The sequence below is a fragment of the Anoplopoma fimbria genome, chromosome 7, assembly GCF_027596085.1.
Source record: "Anoplopoma fimbria isolate UVic2021 breed Golden Eagle Sablefish chromosome 7, Afim_UVic_2022, whole genome shotgun sequence".
Classification (NCBI taxonomy): domain Eukaryota; kingdom Metazoa; phylum Chordata; class Actinopteri; order Perciformes; family Anoplopomatidae; genus Anoplopoma; species Anoplopoma fimbria.
Window position 1 is genome coordinate 16647185 of NC_072455.1, and position 14507 is coordinate 16661691.

At 40.5% G+C, this 14507-nt stretch overlaps 1 protein-coding gene across 1 annotated transcript in view; it reads left to right on the top strand.

Annotated features, from left to right (window-relative positions):
* LOC129093567 (sodium/potassium/calcium exchanger 2-like) overlaps positions 1–14507 on the top strand; it is a 35748-nt gene that overhangs the window by 7851 nt on the left and 13390 nt on the right. Inside the window, exons 2-4 of the mRNA XM_054601620.1 lie at positions 8106–8154; positions 9122–9230; positions 12401–12415. Coding sequence (XP_054457595.1) covers positions 8106–8154; positions 9122–9230; positions 12401–12415 — 173 coding nt within the window. The remainder of the gene's footprint in view (positions 1–8105; positions 8155–9121; positions 9231–12400; positions 12416–14507) is intronic.

Below are 14507 nucleotides of genomic sequence, written 5' to 3' on the forward strand. Positions count from 1 at the left end.
TCAGAATAAAGTAATGGACTAATCAAAACACACAGTGTCGGGTTTTAGGAAACTAAGGTAGAGGGCTATTGAGCCAGAGTTTCCTCTTTTACCGCCTCTCGTCTGTTGTCTACAATTATTCTGGGAGCTCTCATTGTCCTTCGCCAGCGCCCTACTTTTGTCCAAACTCAATTTAATTACATTCAATGGTTATAATCGTGAAAGCAAAGTTCTCATTTGCATCACAGGTGCTGATGGCTGCATTTTAAGGCGTCCTCGATTAGTTATTGTACTATTTGGCTTCCCCTTCCATTCTTATCAGAGTGGACAGTGGCTCTTCACTGCCTCCTCAGTGTTGTGAATGGATAGAAGGTCACCCTGTCACTTATTACAGTGTCTATGTTATTATCAAAAGATCAATGTAGTCTATTTAGAAAAACAAAATCCTAAAGCTTGTTATTTTTGCCCTAAAACCATTGTACATGCAAAGAAGAGCCATTGTGAGTCGGTCTCCTTCAGAGTCGTGAATAAAACAAAAAGACATGTGGACTTACCCATTGATATCAATGGATTTCAAGTTTATGTGCAAAAAGTCTTCATTTTATTTTTATCTTATCATTAAATGTGCACATCGATCCTGCTCTCCCTTATCACACTTAATGTGGTATAAAGGGGCTATTTCATATCTACCTATACTACAGTGCTTTAAATTTCATGATAACGCTATCGTTAGTTGTCAAGTGTGTATTGTCGATGCAGAGATTCCCATATAAGTGTAGAGCTGAAGCAATTCACTTAAGCAATTTTGATAATAGATATCGTCCAAAAAACTCAACATTTCTTGGTTTTATTGAGCAATTAATAAATAAAATAATCTGCAGATTATTCAATAATAAAAGTTGGTTTCAGCTCTCCTGTGTTCAAGTAAAAGCAGGTTGTCAGTAAAACCTCACCCTCAATCCTTCCCCTTCTGATTGTGCACGTATATGAAATGTAGTGGTGTCAATTTAAATCATTGCTCTTGGCTTTACGGGTTACCCATTGTAATTAATGATAAACTCAAGACAATAAGTCAGTATCTCTAATGCAGCAATAAACTTAATAAAATCTGCTGTGAAAAGCCAACCCTATCACACCCTTCTTTTTGTTTTTTTTGTCTTTTGTGACATGTATGAGTCATGCCATTACATAACTACAACTCCTCCTCCTCATAGCGCTCTTCACACTCAAAAACAAGGACAATGGTTAAAGGGACAAAACCCAAGTCTTCCTGCAAGTAAAGAGGGTTTCCTGAAATAGCTTACGCAGACGGTTGATGAAAGAGGCTACCTTTAATCTAGCACCAGGGAACTGACAGTGACACAAACTGCCGGATCGTTCAAAGCCGCCCGGTTTTATGGCCCACGCAGAGGGGTGGATCTCAATAGGCCCAGATCATTAAACTGTTAGTCTTTAATGCTTAGGAGGTTGTATTTTGATGTGACGTAGACAGTCTTAATAGCTCTGGCTCCAGCTTAAACTGCTGTGTTCATTTGAGGCCATTTGTATTTGATTTGTCTATTGTTTGGATTGTAGAGGTATACTAAGCAAGTATTCACATAACCAGATGTGAGGTGCGCTTATGTGGTTTTAATGCTCAAGGTAGCCATTTTATATTGCTCTAATTTGGAATGAATGTGATTATTTTCACACATATATGACCCTCAGTCAGTAGCTCAAGGTCATAAAGGTCAAGGCATACGTATTTCCAAATTTGGTATTGTCGGCCCCTGATACAAAGAAACTTGAAATTAGAGATTGTTGTTTTTTCCATTTTTCATTCAAGGGAGTGCCTGAAGGTGAAACGTTGAGGCTTGCAAGAAACTGAAAGCCTTATCGATCAAGGGCTATTTTTGAAAGCAGGGTCAAATTAGCTAATGTATCAGCACTGTAAAAGCATCATATGAAGGACATTGTCTTCCCCTATCTCGTTTGGTGTATGACACACACAAACCAGCAAGATGGAGACCGTGCGTATGGTTGGGGGTGGCCTAGGACTGGCGGGCCATACAAACTCCTTCCTGGGGGGGATGTTTGACCCTCAGCATCGGCATCGCAAAGCTGCAGCAGCAGAACATTACATCAGCTCTTAGAGATGTGGCTCATGTAATACCCATACTTTGTGAAATCCAGGGAAAGTGCTAGTCTACATATCTCACAGTTGCAGACAGACTTGACCGCACAGATAACCGCCGACAATTTTAAACCAAATCTAAGGGACTAAACTCTTAAAATAGAAGTGATTGCAATCAGACAGTCTCTAATGATCTAATGAGAAAATGCTGTGGTGCTCAGCGAATCTGCTGAAAGCCTCTCCTCCTCCTGGCTAAGAGGGCTACGACTTGTTCTGTCCATCACTGATGGACAAACGATGTATGCCCCTCAACCCAACCCCACCCCCACTCAAGCCCACCAAGGTGACCTGAAGGGCTCTATCAGCATATTACCCCATCTGCAAATGTGACTGGCTGACCTGACTGGCGAGCAGGAAGCTTCCTCTGCATACTTTCACCTCCACCTCCTCTTCCAAATATGGGTCTTCTGTGTGTGCACTTTGCCTCAGATGGGAGGTGACTGACTGCTAATCTGCTATTGGCATGAAAAGATCAAAACCGGAAAATGAATGAATGTATCAAAGGCCTGATATCGTATAACTATGTGCTATAGAGATCGTTTTTTGTCTAAAACAATAAAAAAGACATATTATTGAAACACAGAAAGTGTGAAATTAACATGGACACTGGAGTTTATTTTGACTCAATACCTCACACATTGTCCTGTTGTCCAAAAGTTTTACACAAAATTTGTATAAATCCGCAGCTGAAAATAGTACCCAACAAATGCACGATTGACTCTTGTTTGAGTAATGTTTGCTAAAAACTACTGTGCCAAGCTGGTAACAGGAAATTACTGAGCGTTTTTTATTTATTTATTTGTAAGTCATTTTCAAAGTAAAGTAATGGTAGAGTTATGGATGAACTTTCGGTTGGGTTCTTCTACTGGGATTTGTTGACCAGCCTTATCCTTTAAAATAAAAGCAATTCAAAATGGATCAGTTAGCTGGATGTTGAGACTGAAAGTACTAATGAAAATGGCTGGCATCATATGTTAAAAGTAAATCTGGAAGGTAAGCGGGTCGACTGGTTTGGGAATAAAAAAAAGAAAACTTAAATGTACATTTTGTGTGAGGCTGCACGGTGGTGTGGTGGCTAGCACTGTCACCTCGCAGCAAGAGGGGCTGGGTTCAATTCCCGGGCTTGACGGCCTTCTGTGTGGAGTTTGCATGTTCTCCCCGTGTCAGTGTGGGTTCTCTCCGGGTTCTCCGGCTTCCTCCCACAGTCCAAAGACATGCAGCTAAGGTTAATTGAAGTCACCCATAGTTGTGGATGTGAGTGTGAGTGGTTGTTTTTTTCTATATGTCAGTCCTGCGATAGACTGGCGACCTGTCCAGGGTGAACCCTGCCTTCGCCCAATGACAGATGGGATCGGCTGTCATTGGCCCCCCCCGCGCGACCCTTGACAGGATAAGCGGTGAGGGATAATGAATTAATGAATGTACATTTTGTGCATATCAAGCCCAGTGAGTGCATTAAAAGTCCCAGTTACATTTGTATTGACAGAGGAAACAGCTGTTCAGAGATTTTTTCCAACATCACCTTTAGTATGCGTACTAGAATACATGGCATATCAGGTTTAGGAAGTGTCAAAACTAGCCCAGGTTGCAGATCAAGCATGTTTACTTGGCTTTTACCTTGATTTGTATCTTGGTTTCAGTTAACAATTGTGGGCAACTGGAGCACATGTGCCTCTACTTATCAGCTCCTAGTGGATCATTTTCTGGAAAGTGCTGTGGATGCTACAGTGTATACATTTAATCTTTATAACCAATACCTGGAGAAAAAAAACAGGATTGCCCATTGGCCTAAGGGCAACTAGATTTGGACCACTGTCAGCGATTGAGTTAGTGTGGTTGCCCCTGTTGGGAACTTCATCTCTCTGTAAAATGTCTGTAAGCATCAGGAGCTGACAAGACAGTAGCACCCAGTACTGATATAGCTGAACCAAAACAAAAGACAAGAATGCAGATAAACAGGAGAGGCCAGTTAAAAAGAAATCTGGGGCAGACAGTGCTGCAGCAGGTGCACAGTGGACACACTACAGAATGTAAATCCAAGAAGAAAATAAAACTTGTTTGTTTTTTGCTAAAATCTCAAAAACAAACAACCCTGCTCAGCCTCTCATTGTTTAATGCATCTGCAGATCAAAACCAACTCTAATCCGACCGTAACAACAAACTTAATATTTGATCAGGTTTGCAGGAAGTCATTATTCTACCTCTTGTATTTACTCAGCTACAACATTACGTTGCACTTGTAAATAAATCAATTATTATTAACTGAAGAATGAATGACTTGACAATACATAACAAGACCATGGGGTTCTGTTATGGGAAATGACAAAAATCTCTTGTTCCTGAACAAACCCAGCTCCGGGTGATTACATTCACTTGCAAAAAATGACACTGCATTTTTTGTTCCTCTATTTGTCTCCCAAAAAGCCTGAGACTGATGGTTCATGGGAAGGGGGCGTAAGAGGAAGTCATTTTGGCTTAGTCCTGGTGAGCATTGCCTTGTGGGAAATCAGCGTCGTGGCAGCTCCTGTAATTAGTTCTGCTTGTTAGAAAAATGAAGGGGTTACTAATTAGCAAGTGGATGGCTTCTTGACTTGTTGTGCATCTTTTCCCTCCTTTCCTTGAAGATCATCATTATCGTCTCCAGGCAAACTGGAGAGAGGGAGAGAGAGCGAGACAGACAGGGAGGGAGAGAGAGAGAGAGAAAGATGCAGCTCTGTCATGCTGCTCAACAGTTTAGCTCACACACAATGAATCTAGATGGACAAATCTCCAAGGGTGTTCTGTCATGCTCTTACAGACAGACTCCTACTGTAAGCACATGCAGGCAAACGCCTAGAGCTGTGCAAGATTTGACTTTGCAAGTTTGCTCAACAAGCTATGCAGTGGTTTTGTCACAAATCTTCACATGCACAGGCTCACAGATGTGTGTGTATTTATAGAATATCCACATCTATTACAGTTTCAATATGTAGGAATTTATCATGCAATGTTGGTCTGTCTTAATCATTGGCTTGTGCAGGAACATTTTTCTTCACATTATCTGGTGAAAACCCATTTAAATACCATGTAAAGGGCCTGTATGGGTTTGTTTGTCACTAATAGTTGAAGTAGGGCTGGGAAATATATCAATATTATATTGACCTCATAAGATCTGAGATATCATTAGATTACAGATATTTTACCGTAATATGGCACAGGTGTTGTTTTTTCCTGGTTTTAGAGGCTACATTACAGTTAAGTGATGTAATTTTCTGAGCTTACCAGACTGTACTAGCTGTTCTATTATTTATCTTTACCCAGTCAATCATTTTATCCACATTACTGATGATTAATGATAAAAAATCTCATTTGTGAACCCTTTTTTTGCAGAATTCATATCAAACTATAACACAATGAAGATATTTCATTTTCTCAATATCTTGAAGGGTCTTGACGGGTCAATGTATTGCTTAAAAAAATTACAGTAAATGGCTAATGTAATGACAGTAGAACCTAGTGTAACAATTAGAAGCAGTGTCCCCAATGATAGTCTTTGAAATTTGATTCTGTCAGAAAACCAAGCAGCGCTAAAAGAAGGATATTAAGTGGAAGAGGAGATATGGAAAGTGGCTCATAAGATCTATAAACTGTAATGCCGATTGCTGTTATCACTATTCATTGTATATTCCGGGTATATCAAGGATTTAAGGATCAAGCACAGCTATGATTTAATCAAAATCCACCATTTGCAAACTAGAAAGTGTAAAAAAAAAAAGCTATTATTCTCCTGTGTAATTTGGCTTGGATGTAGAAGCATAAAGGAAATGCAAATCAAATTCATCCAGAAATAGATCCCTTTTGTGCACACAGATTGCTTATGAGAAGACCGATAATCCGCCACTGAGGTTTTAAAGTCAGGACTTGCAGCTCTTTGCTTCCAGCATTTCGCCAATGTGCGCATATTCCTGCGAAAGTTCCCCCTCTTTAAGCTGTTGGCAATTTGACTGGTGAAAGCGGAAGTACTTTTGCATGATGTCACACTCTGGATCGATAATTCTCCGTAACACGGGCGTTACATGCATGCGGCTGCAGAAGGGACATTTATCTCCCTCAGCTGATCCGCTTCCAAGAATGATCCTAATGTGACATTACGTAAGAACTGGAAGGCAGAGCTGCCGGTATTAGAGAACACACGAACTCCAGAGAACATACTAATCTCCCTATGTGATTATTAGTCATAATATTTAACGCTGGCTTAATGAGCGACGCACGGCTTAATCTCTATCTGGCACATTCACCTGTTCTCTCCTAACCATCCCGACTTTGCCTTTGAGGAGGGTGATAGGGAGTTAAATAGAATAATTATACCTTGAGTGTAAGATATGAAATGGGGGAAAAATGAGCTTGTGGTTTAATAGCTCTGTGTAAAATCTCAGGATTAGCTCAGTTTCTGCTACATTCTGCTAATGTATGGTAAATTATGGGCAGTTAAACATGAACAGTGGGTACTGACATCTATAATGACTACAGTGGTGAATAAAAATAACTATCCCAGGATGATCAAGTAAAGGAGAATTAGGTTTGGTTTAGTAAGTTTTAAATTTAGCTATGATCAACAAAAGATGAATATAAAATATTAATTTTGAATCTTGAAATGTGTTTTTAAGCTTTCACCCCATGAACCGGAGTTGACACCACACTCCTTTTTTCCTTCGTCGTTATCAAGAGATTTGATATTCAGTGCGGTGCAGCGTCATTTAGCATGCAAATGAATCACTGGGTTGACAAGCACGAAGGCCCTGTCTAAAAATGTCTGTTTGCCCTGAATTTTTAAACAGTTTTTTGATCAAACTTGATCATTCTTTTTGCATTTCATTTGGCATTGCTCACTTTATCGGCACACACAAGTGCCTCCACATTTCACATTTTATTTCAATTTTTCTTTTTTTGTTTGAAACCGTGTAGGCTGTGAAACAAAGCCTTGATATGCTAAGATCTGAACAAAAGCTTTGTGTTTGTTCCTGGAAACGGAGGCCTTAAGCGACTGTTATTTAACACACACACAAACACGTTTTTGGAGATGAAGAGATGAGTGCAGCTCAGTCAGGCACTTGGTGAAAGGCTTTTTGTTTCAAAAATAGATGTTACAGTATACTGCACATGCCAAATAGGCCCACTGAGAACGATGGCAGAGAGCTGAGTGAATGTGAAAAGACTGGAGTCACTTTGTTATGATCTGACACATGCCCACTCTCAGAAGCTTCACATTCAGACTGGCATCTCTGGACCTGCACGACAAAGTTTTAGAGTTTTTACACAATTCAGGTTCAAAACATGGTTTTGTTTACTTAAAGCAATATTTTTATTAAAAAAATATAATGTGCTGATTTGTAAGCCTTAGACGGCGATTGTTGGTAGATTTTGGTGCCTGTGCATAGAGCCAGACTAGCGGTTTCCTCCACTTTCCAGTCTTTGTTCTAAGCTAAGCTAACTGGTTGGAGCTCCATTAGCATTAAAGGAGTAGCAATCTTTTCAGCTAGCTCTTGAAGGTGTCTGAAGTGCATTTTCCAAAATGTCAAACCATTTTCTCCTTTTCCTAATTTTTTATTCATACTACTTTTACATTGAGTACCAATATACACCAGAAATTCAGATAAATATTGACGTCCTTTACTGAAATGAGTGGAATTGAAATGATGCTTTCAATTGAATTTCGAGGAAATTCAAATAGACAATGTAATCCTGCTCAGCTTGCAACCGACACAGTAGGCAGTCACAGCAGTGGGGAGGAATCTGTCCCTCAAGTCTTGTCTACTTACATCACAGTCAGTCATCACCATCAGTGTAAACTGTGCTGTAATGTCTCTCACTATTGTCTTTTCATCTTGTCTGTGTGGTTGCGTGCGGCATGCTTCACATCTATGTCCTGTTTTCTCTTTCTCTCCCTCTTTTTACTTCTACTTCTCTCTGTGTTGGATGAGAAGGCAATTCCTGTGACGCCAGAAGATGACGGCAAGTTGTCGGTAGGTCCTGTCTGATTGACATTCTTTCAGTCTGCTTCTGTGTTTGTCCCCGTTTCTGTGTAGACGTAGTAGCGTAACTTGTATTTCTCCCCACCATACTGTGAAGACGTGTACACTGTTATCTCTAACCTTCAGCCTCCCTGTGTGCAGAGAGTAGCTCCGTCTGTCTTCTGAAGCCTTTTCTCCACAGTTACATTTTGCACGCAGCATGCAAAAGACAACCGAGGAAGGAGCATGTGCTTAGAAAAAAATCTGACTCTTTTAATGCTTTTGTACTTCCGAAAAGCACGCCTGAGTGTTAAGTTTTCATCCGGATTGTAAAGGAAGCAGATAAAACGGAGCAGCAGAAGGAGAATCATCAGGGCCACACCGAGAAGCCACATCTTACACAAGCCCTGCCAGACTACGTGTGTCTCCCTCGCCTCCCGCTCGCACCCATATGGGCCTGTGAATTTGCACCTGACACCTCCTGTGCCTACGTGTCACCTGTGGGCGGCCAAAGGAGGACACATTCCATACAGCTGCCGCCTGACACGGAGCCTAATTTCCCACAGTTCTCAAATTCAGCTGCAACTGCTGGAGTGACCTTGGCGAGGGTTGTTTTGGGAGAAAAAACGCATATGCCACTTGAATTGTGAATGCCCGTCTCAACCCATGGGGCTTATATTTTTCAGAAACCTAGGCACTTTATGGTAGTTTTACTGGGTTGCAGGTTCCACTGATGGGTTTTATGCAAAAGAGGATTAGGGAATCATATTCCAAACAGCTTGGATTAGAAATGGCTCTGGTAAAGTGCTTACAATTGATAGATTGATGTTAAAATCATCATATGTGCTTAATGACCGGAATAAGAGCTAGTAGTTGGACCAAGGTCATTTTCTTTTTACTAGTAGGAAACGTGTACTAGTTAAAAAGTCCTACCCAAGTCAAAAGATATTTGATTGACATCTTGTTTTTCCTCTCACAGGCCAGGCCTCGTCTTCAGAGGGGAGGTAGTTCCGCCTCCCTGCACAACAGCCTGATGAGGAACAGCATTTTCCAGCTGATGATTCACACGCTGGACCCTTTAAGTGAAGGTAAGACAGTCTGCACCTAGAAAACACAACTCTTCAGTGATGAATTTCACATCTGTAAGTCTCTAACACAGGGCATACTGCACATATGTTCTTTTCACTGTCTGTAATTGTCCATTTTCAGGTTGATCTTGCCTTGAATTTTTCACCGTTCTTGTCTCTTTCATTTAAAATGACCTAAATCCTTTTTTCAGGTCTAATCGTAAATGTAAGGAAACCAAGACCTTTACTGTCAGAAAACTGTTATGGGTGCATAAAAGATGTTCATACCCTGAACCTGAGCCCACATTCTTGGCTATGAAAAACAGCGTCCATATGGTGTTTTTGGCCAAGTTTTTAATTAAGTCCACAGTCCAAATAAAAAAGTATTGGCTTCAATGCATACACAAGTACCCCGTGTTATGTACCCCTTCAAATCCAGTGTCTCCGTCATTAACATTTAGAATGTGCTTCTAGCCCTAATGTGCCCGTACTGAATTGATCCCCTTTTTTAAAAATAGTCCGTACGAGACAAGGCGAGGTTCTGTGTCAAAGCACAGCTGAGGTGGAAGATCATTTCCCTTTAATCCAAGATCAAGGCCTATTGGCTAAGCTAAAGGAAATGTAAAACAGCCGTGTCAGTGCACGACGCAGGGGATGAATATGTTAATACACAAGGGGAGGTGCAGTGTCATCCCATTCTCAACCCCTTATGAAAAGACAGGAATGAAAAATTCACATTAAAGGGGAGCAACACGGGTTTTGTGGAATTTGTTGGAGGTTTGTTTTGGCTTTCATGAAAGGTCTTTAAATTGGAAGCAGTATGTTATATTATGAATCCTTACCCTTAAAAAACAACGATTATGTTGAACGCTAATTCCTGTGGTTTTTATTTCTAAATAGAAACTATTTTGTTTCTATTTATCTACAGTGTAAATTGTTAGATTAAAAACATCATAGCCAGTGTTACTAAAGACAAAAATACCACATTGAACAAGGCCAAAGAGCCATTCATAAGTCCGAAACAATGATCAGACTAAATATTTGTACTACGGATGGATGTGATGGCATTAGCAGATGTCTGCTCCGAACTGAGGAAGCATTTCAGCTTTCTCTGAAAATTACTTTACATTCCTTGAAAGCCAAACCTAGAATGAGTCAGCTCAGGAAAGATTAATAAGCTTTGCCCGGTGGCCTTAAAGTGCCCATTAACATGCATCAAATCGTTGTTGTTGTATACTGAATCCAAGGTGTGCCGTTTTTGAGTGTATCCATCTTACCATCTCAGTGATTAAAACGTAAATCATAGTCTGCTTCAGCATGAAGGCAGCAGAAATGTGTTGATGTTCTTCCAGATTTGACTGATGAGTCTTTTGGCAAATTTCTGACTGGAAATGAATGCACTGAGGCAACAACTACAGTGTGACATGACACAATGATTGAATTAATTGCCAGAGAGAACAAAAGCAACACATCGGGCTTTATATTTTGAAAAATCTCCAGATCGCAAGTTGGAAGTTTTCACACAAACTGCAACATTTAGCAATGATATTGGTCTTTTGTACATTTTAGAATGCACTTATCTAATGTATCCTTTGTTTAGTGTGTTAAATTATATCATTCATCCATTACCGTCTGGTCTCCATAAAGGTTGGCCCCATTCTAAAAATGAGTGACCATGCTCATTGCACATTTACTGATATCAGTAATGCAAAGAAGCATTTTGTTGGTGAGTTAGCAGCGTGGAGAGAGACGAGCTGGTGCATCCGGAGGTTGTACTGCTTGTCCTTGCGTGTTCTTAAGGCTTTAAGTGTAGCTCAGCGGAAGCCGGGGGGAGCTGCCAGGACTCCATCCATACATTTTTTATAGACATTTCTCAAAATAAAGTCGTCTGTGCTTCCGTGGCAAAGGGAAAGTCAGAGGTTGTTTTGCTATTGCTGGGAACTCGATGTGTTTCACATGTTAGACTCTTCGAGTGGGCAACGTTTGTGTTTTTATGTTTTTTCCTGCCTATAATAATCAAACTTTTTGCTACTTTATTGCTCCCTTTGACAAAATAAATTAGGTTTTGAGTATTATCCTACTGCCTTTCACCCAGTAACCACAGCTGGCAGTGATACATTTAAGGTTTAATTTCTGTAAACCCTGGCAGATTATGGTTAAGGTAACATAATACTAAATACTTAATGCAGGAATAACCTTGGTTGATGTTTGTGGCTGTCTGTGAGTATGTGTGCGCGCTAGCATGTGTTTCTTCATTAAAGAAATGGACATTTTGAGAAATATGCTTGTGCGCTTTCTTCCAGAGAGTTAAATAAGAAGATTTATACCACTCTCGTACCTGTCATGCCTCCCTGAAAGAATGGGGACACAGCTGACGGAAAGTATAGTCCAATTGAAGCTGTGGTGGGGCTTTATTGTTGCGCATGGCAGGAACAGCCACTGTTTTTTTTTTTGCTCTTGGAAGACAAAAATGCCCATTAATTCTTCCCAACTCTCTAAATGCACAGCTGGTTCTGGCTGTTAGTTATTACCATACCGTTCACTCACCACGTTTGCAGGCTACTTTGCACAAAGGAGACCAGACGGGGGCTTCACGAGGGGGTTCAAGCTAGTTAATGCTAATTCTTGAAAGTTGCTTCGTTGAACATGGTGCAAAAAAAAATCTGCAGCCATGGGGCCCATAGAGCAAGCACACCTCGTACTCTGGCTCATTCACAAGAAAGAAGGAATGAAAAATAACTTTATTCAGCTTCTAGTGCATTTCACAACTTTTAGGAACTTATCTTGTTTATATTGTTCACCTCAAAAGAATGATCGCTAAGTCACAGGCGTCTTTTTCAAAATGGAAAAAGTAGTCTTTAGCCCCATGGCATCATTGATGCACCCGGATATTGCAATTTCACCGTAAGACCACTATTTAAAATTTGCCTCATATCCTAGCTCTCATGACGGTGGTATCAATCTTCTCATCTAACTCTCGGCAAGAAAGCAAAAAAGCATACATCCAAAATTATCAAATTATTTAAAGCTCAAATCATCTGTTTATTAGCAAAATATAGCATAATGGACTTTTGACTCTCATCTTAGAAGAACACCTATCAGTGATTTAATGTACACTATCACACTAAATATCACCTGGATTTATCTCTTCTCTGTTTGTCTTCCTATCTCTCTTTCTACTGTCCCCTCAGAATTTGCTGACTCTGGTGAGTTACTACTCTAATTTCTGTACCTCCCACCCCCCCCAAAATATGTTTGTTCTCATTCCAACAGCCTGGAGGAAACTCTCTTGCCCAACGTGTTCCCCTTTGTATACATCTCCCCAGCGCCGCTGTGCTGAATGTGAATTCTGTACTGTCCATCCCTGCAGACTTTCTCCTTCAAGTATTTCATTCTCTTCTGTGGATGTATTCTCCCTGGAAACCCTCTGTAACCATTTCTGCATTTTTTTCCCCATTGTCCCAAATCCTCTCTCTCCTCTTATGAACTCCTTTTAGTCCTGGTTTTGTATTATTGTGACAGGAAAAGATTTTTGTTTTTTCCTGTTGTGTTGTCCTCAAACCCCTGGTTTGTGAAGGTCATTTACCTTGCAGACCTTTAGCTAAACATGGCAGTGGTGTAGGAAGAAGATGGAGATGTCACGTGGTAGGTCTCTCAACCTGATGTTGTGCTTGGTTCATGAATTTGTGGATTGGGCAGATGGAGAAAAGTTGTGAGCTGTTTTCTCAGTCCTTCTCACATGCCCTTCGTCAGGATTCAGTCAATAAGAGCTGGACAGAGCAATTAATTCCAGCGTTTTTACATTTTTTTTTACCTCTTTGGCAATTAGCTGTTCCCACCAAATTGTTATCGATTTAAGTATTCACATGCTCCTTGGGAGATACAGTAGATTATTCAGCATCCGCATTCAGATCTACGGCTTTCTTGTTCTCATTATCGTGTATGTCCTTCAGTTCAATTATAGAGCTTCAATCCTGCATGTATTTATTTGGAGAGAACACGGTAATAGTCTGGTACAGTTAGTTCCTGGCACAAGTGCCCACATCTCTTTTTCCATCAGTGTGGAGCTACAAACAATATCACTTAGGAGCGGCATCAAATATTGAACTACAAAGAGAGATGGGGAGGGAGACGGGCAGAGTGGCTGTCTGAGCTCTCAGTGGATGGCTGAAACAAGCCTCCCAAAACAGCACTCAGAATTCAGACTGCGTGCATGCCTTTGGCTCAGGACCCTCAGTAAGAATTATCACCCTGAGATGTGAACTCTGGTGTTGAGCCTGTGCATATCCATAGCTGAGGTTGTCCTAAGTACGTATGAAATCCATACCAGAATTTAAATATAGATGAATATTTGGCCTTGTTGATTATTTCAAATACCTGACAATCTCTCACTGTTTACATACTCTGTGACGATGAAGTGCAGTACACTGGTATACATATAGCAGCACAGACCAGCTATGTCATCAGATGCTCTCCTATAGATCAATATCTCACTTAGATAGACTGGAAAGATTGCTCACAATACCAATGTGGCCTTGGGCATCTTTGTTGATGTTAGGCAATTTTTATTGAGCAGACATCAAACCAAGGGCCTCCACAGGCTGGACATAGAAAGGACAAGGTCGTTTGGGTAAACCATGATGCACCCATGTTGGCAGACAGAACACATATTGGGTAAACTGGGGGGCTACAAACGAGGTTTGTGAGTTTATTATTTTTTGAGGGTGTAACTCACACTCAAACCAGACAAAATAAATTGGTTAACTAGGAAAAATTGGGATGATTTTTCTATGCTGTGACTTTCTAATTTTTTTTAACAGCCGTTAATGATGAGAGGTAAATCCATTCATCCAGCCAGTTTGCCCCATACCGCTGCTTCTCCCTGCCAGCAGTATTGTCTGTGTGGTGACCCAGGGCCCCATTGATCACATGGTTCAATAAAGCACTCACTGTCGCTGACCTCACACCCCTTGTGCAATGGAAATATATTTACCATTCATGCAGATATAAAATATTGACATCCTGCTATAGGTTTTTATTACTTGTTTTAAGGGTACACATTTTTAGCACTACATTACATTTAATACCAACTTCAAGATCACAAAGGCATATATATATTGTTAAACACACATTTATTTTTCATATATTTGGCATTCATATTTGAATTCAGAGAAAAAAAGGTAATGTACAGTCATAATCCTACTTCCAGTATGTTATGTAACTGAGACCAGCCAACCAGAACCTATCAACCCATCATCCCCATAACTCGCATTCGTACACACATACACATGTCACACA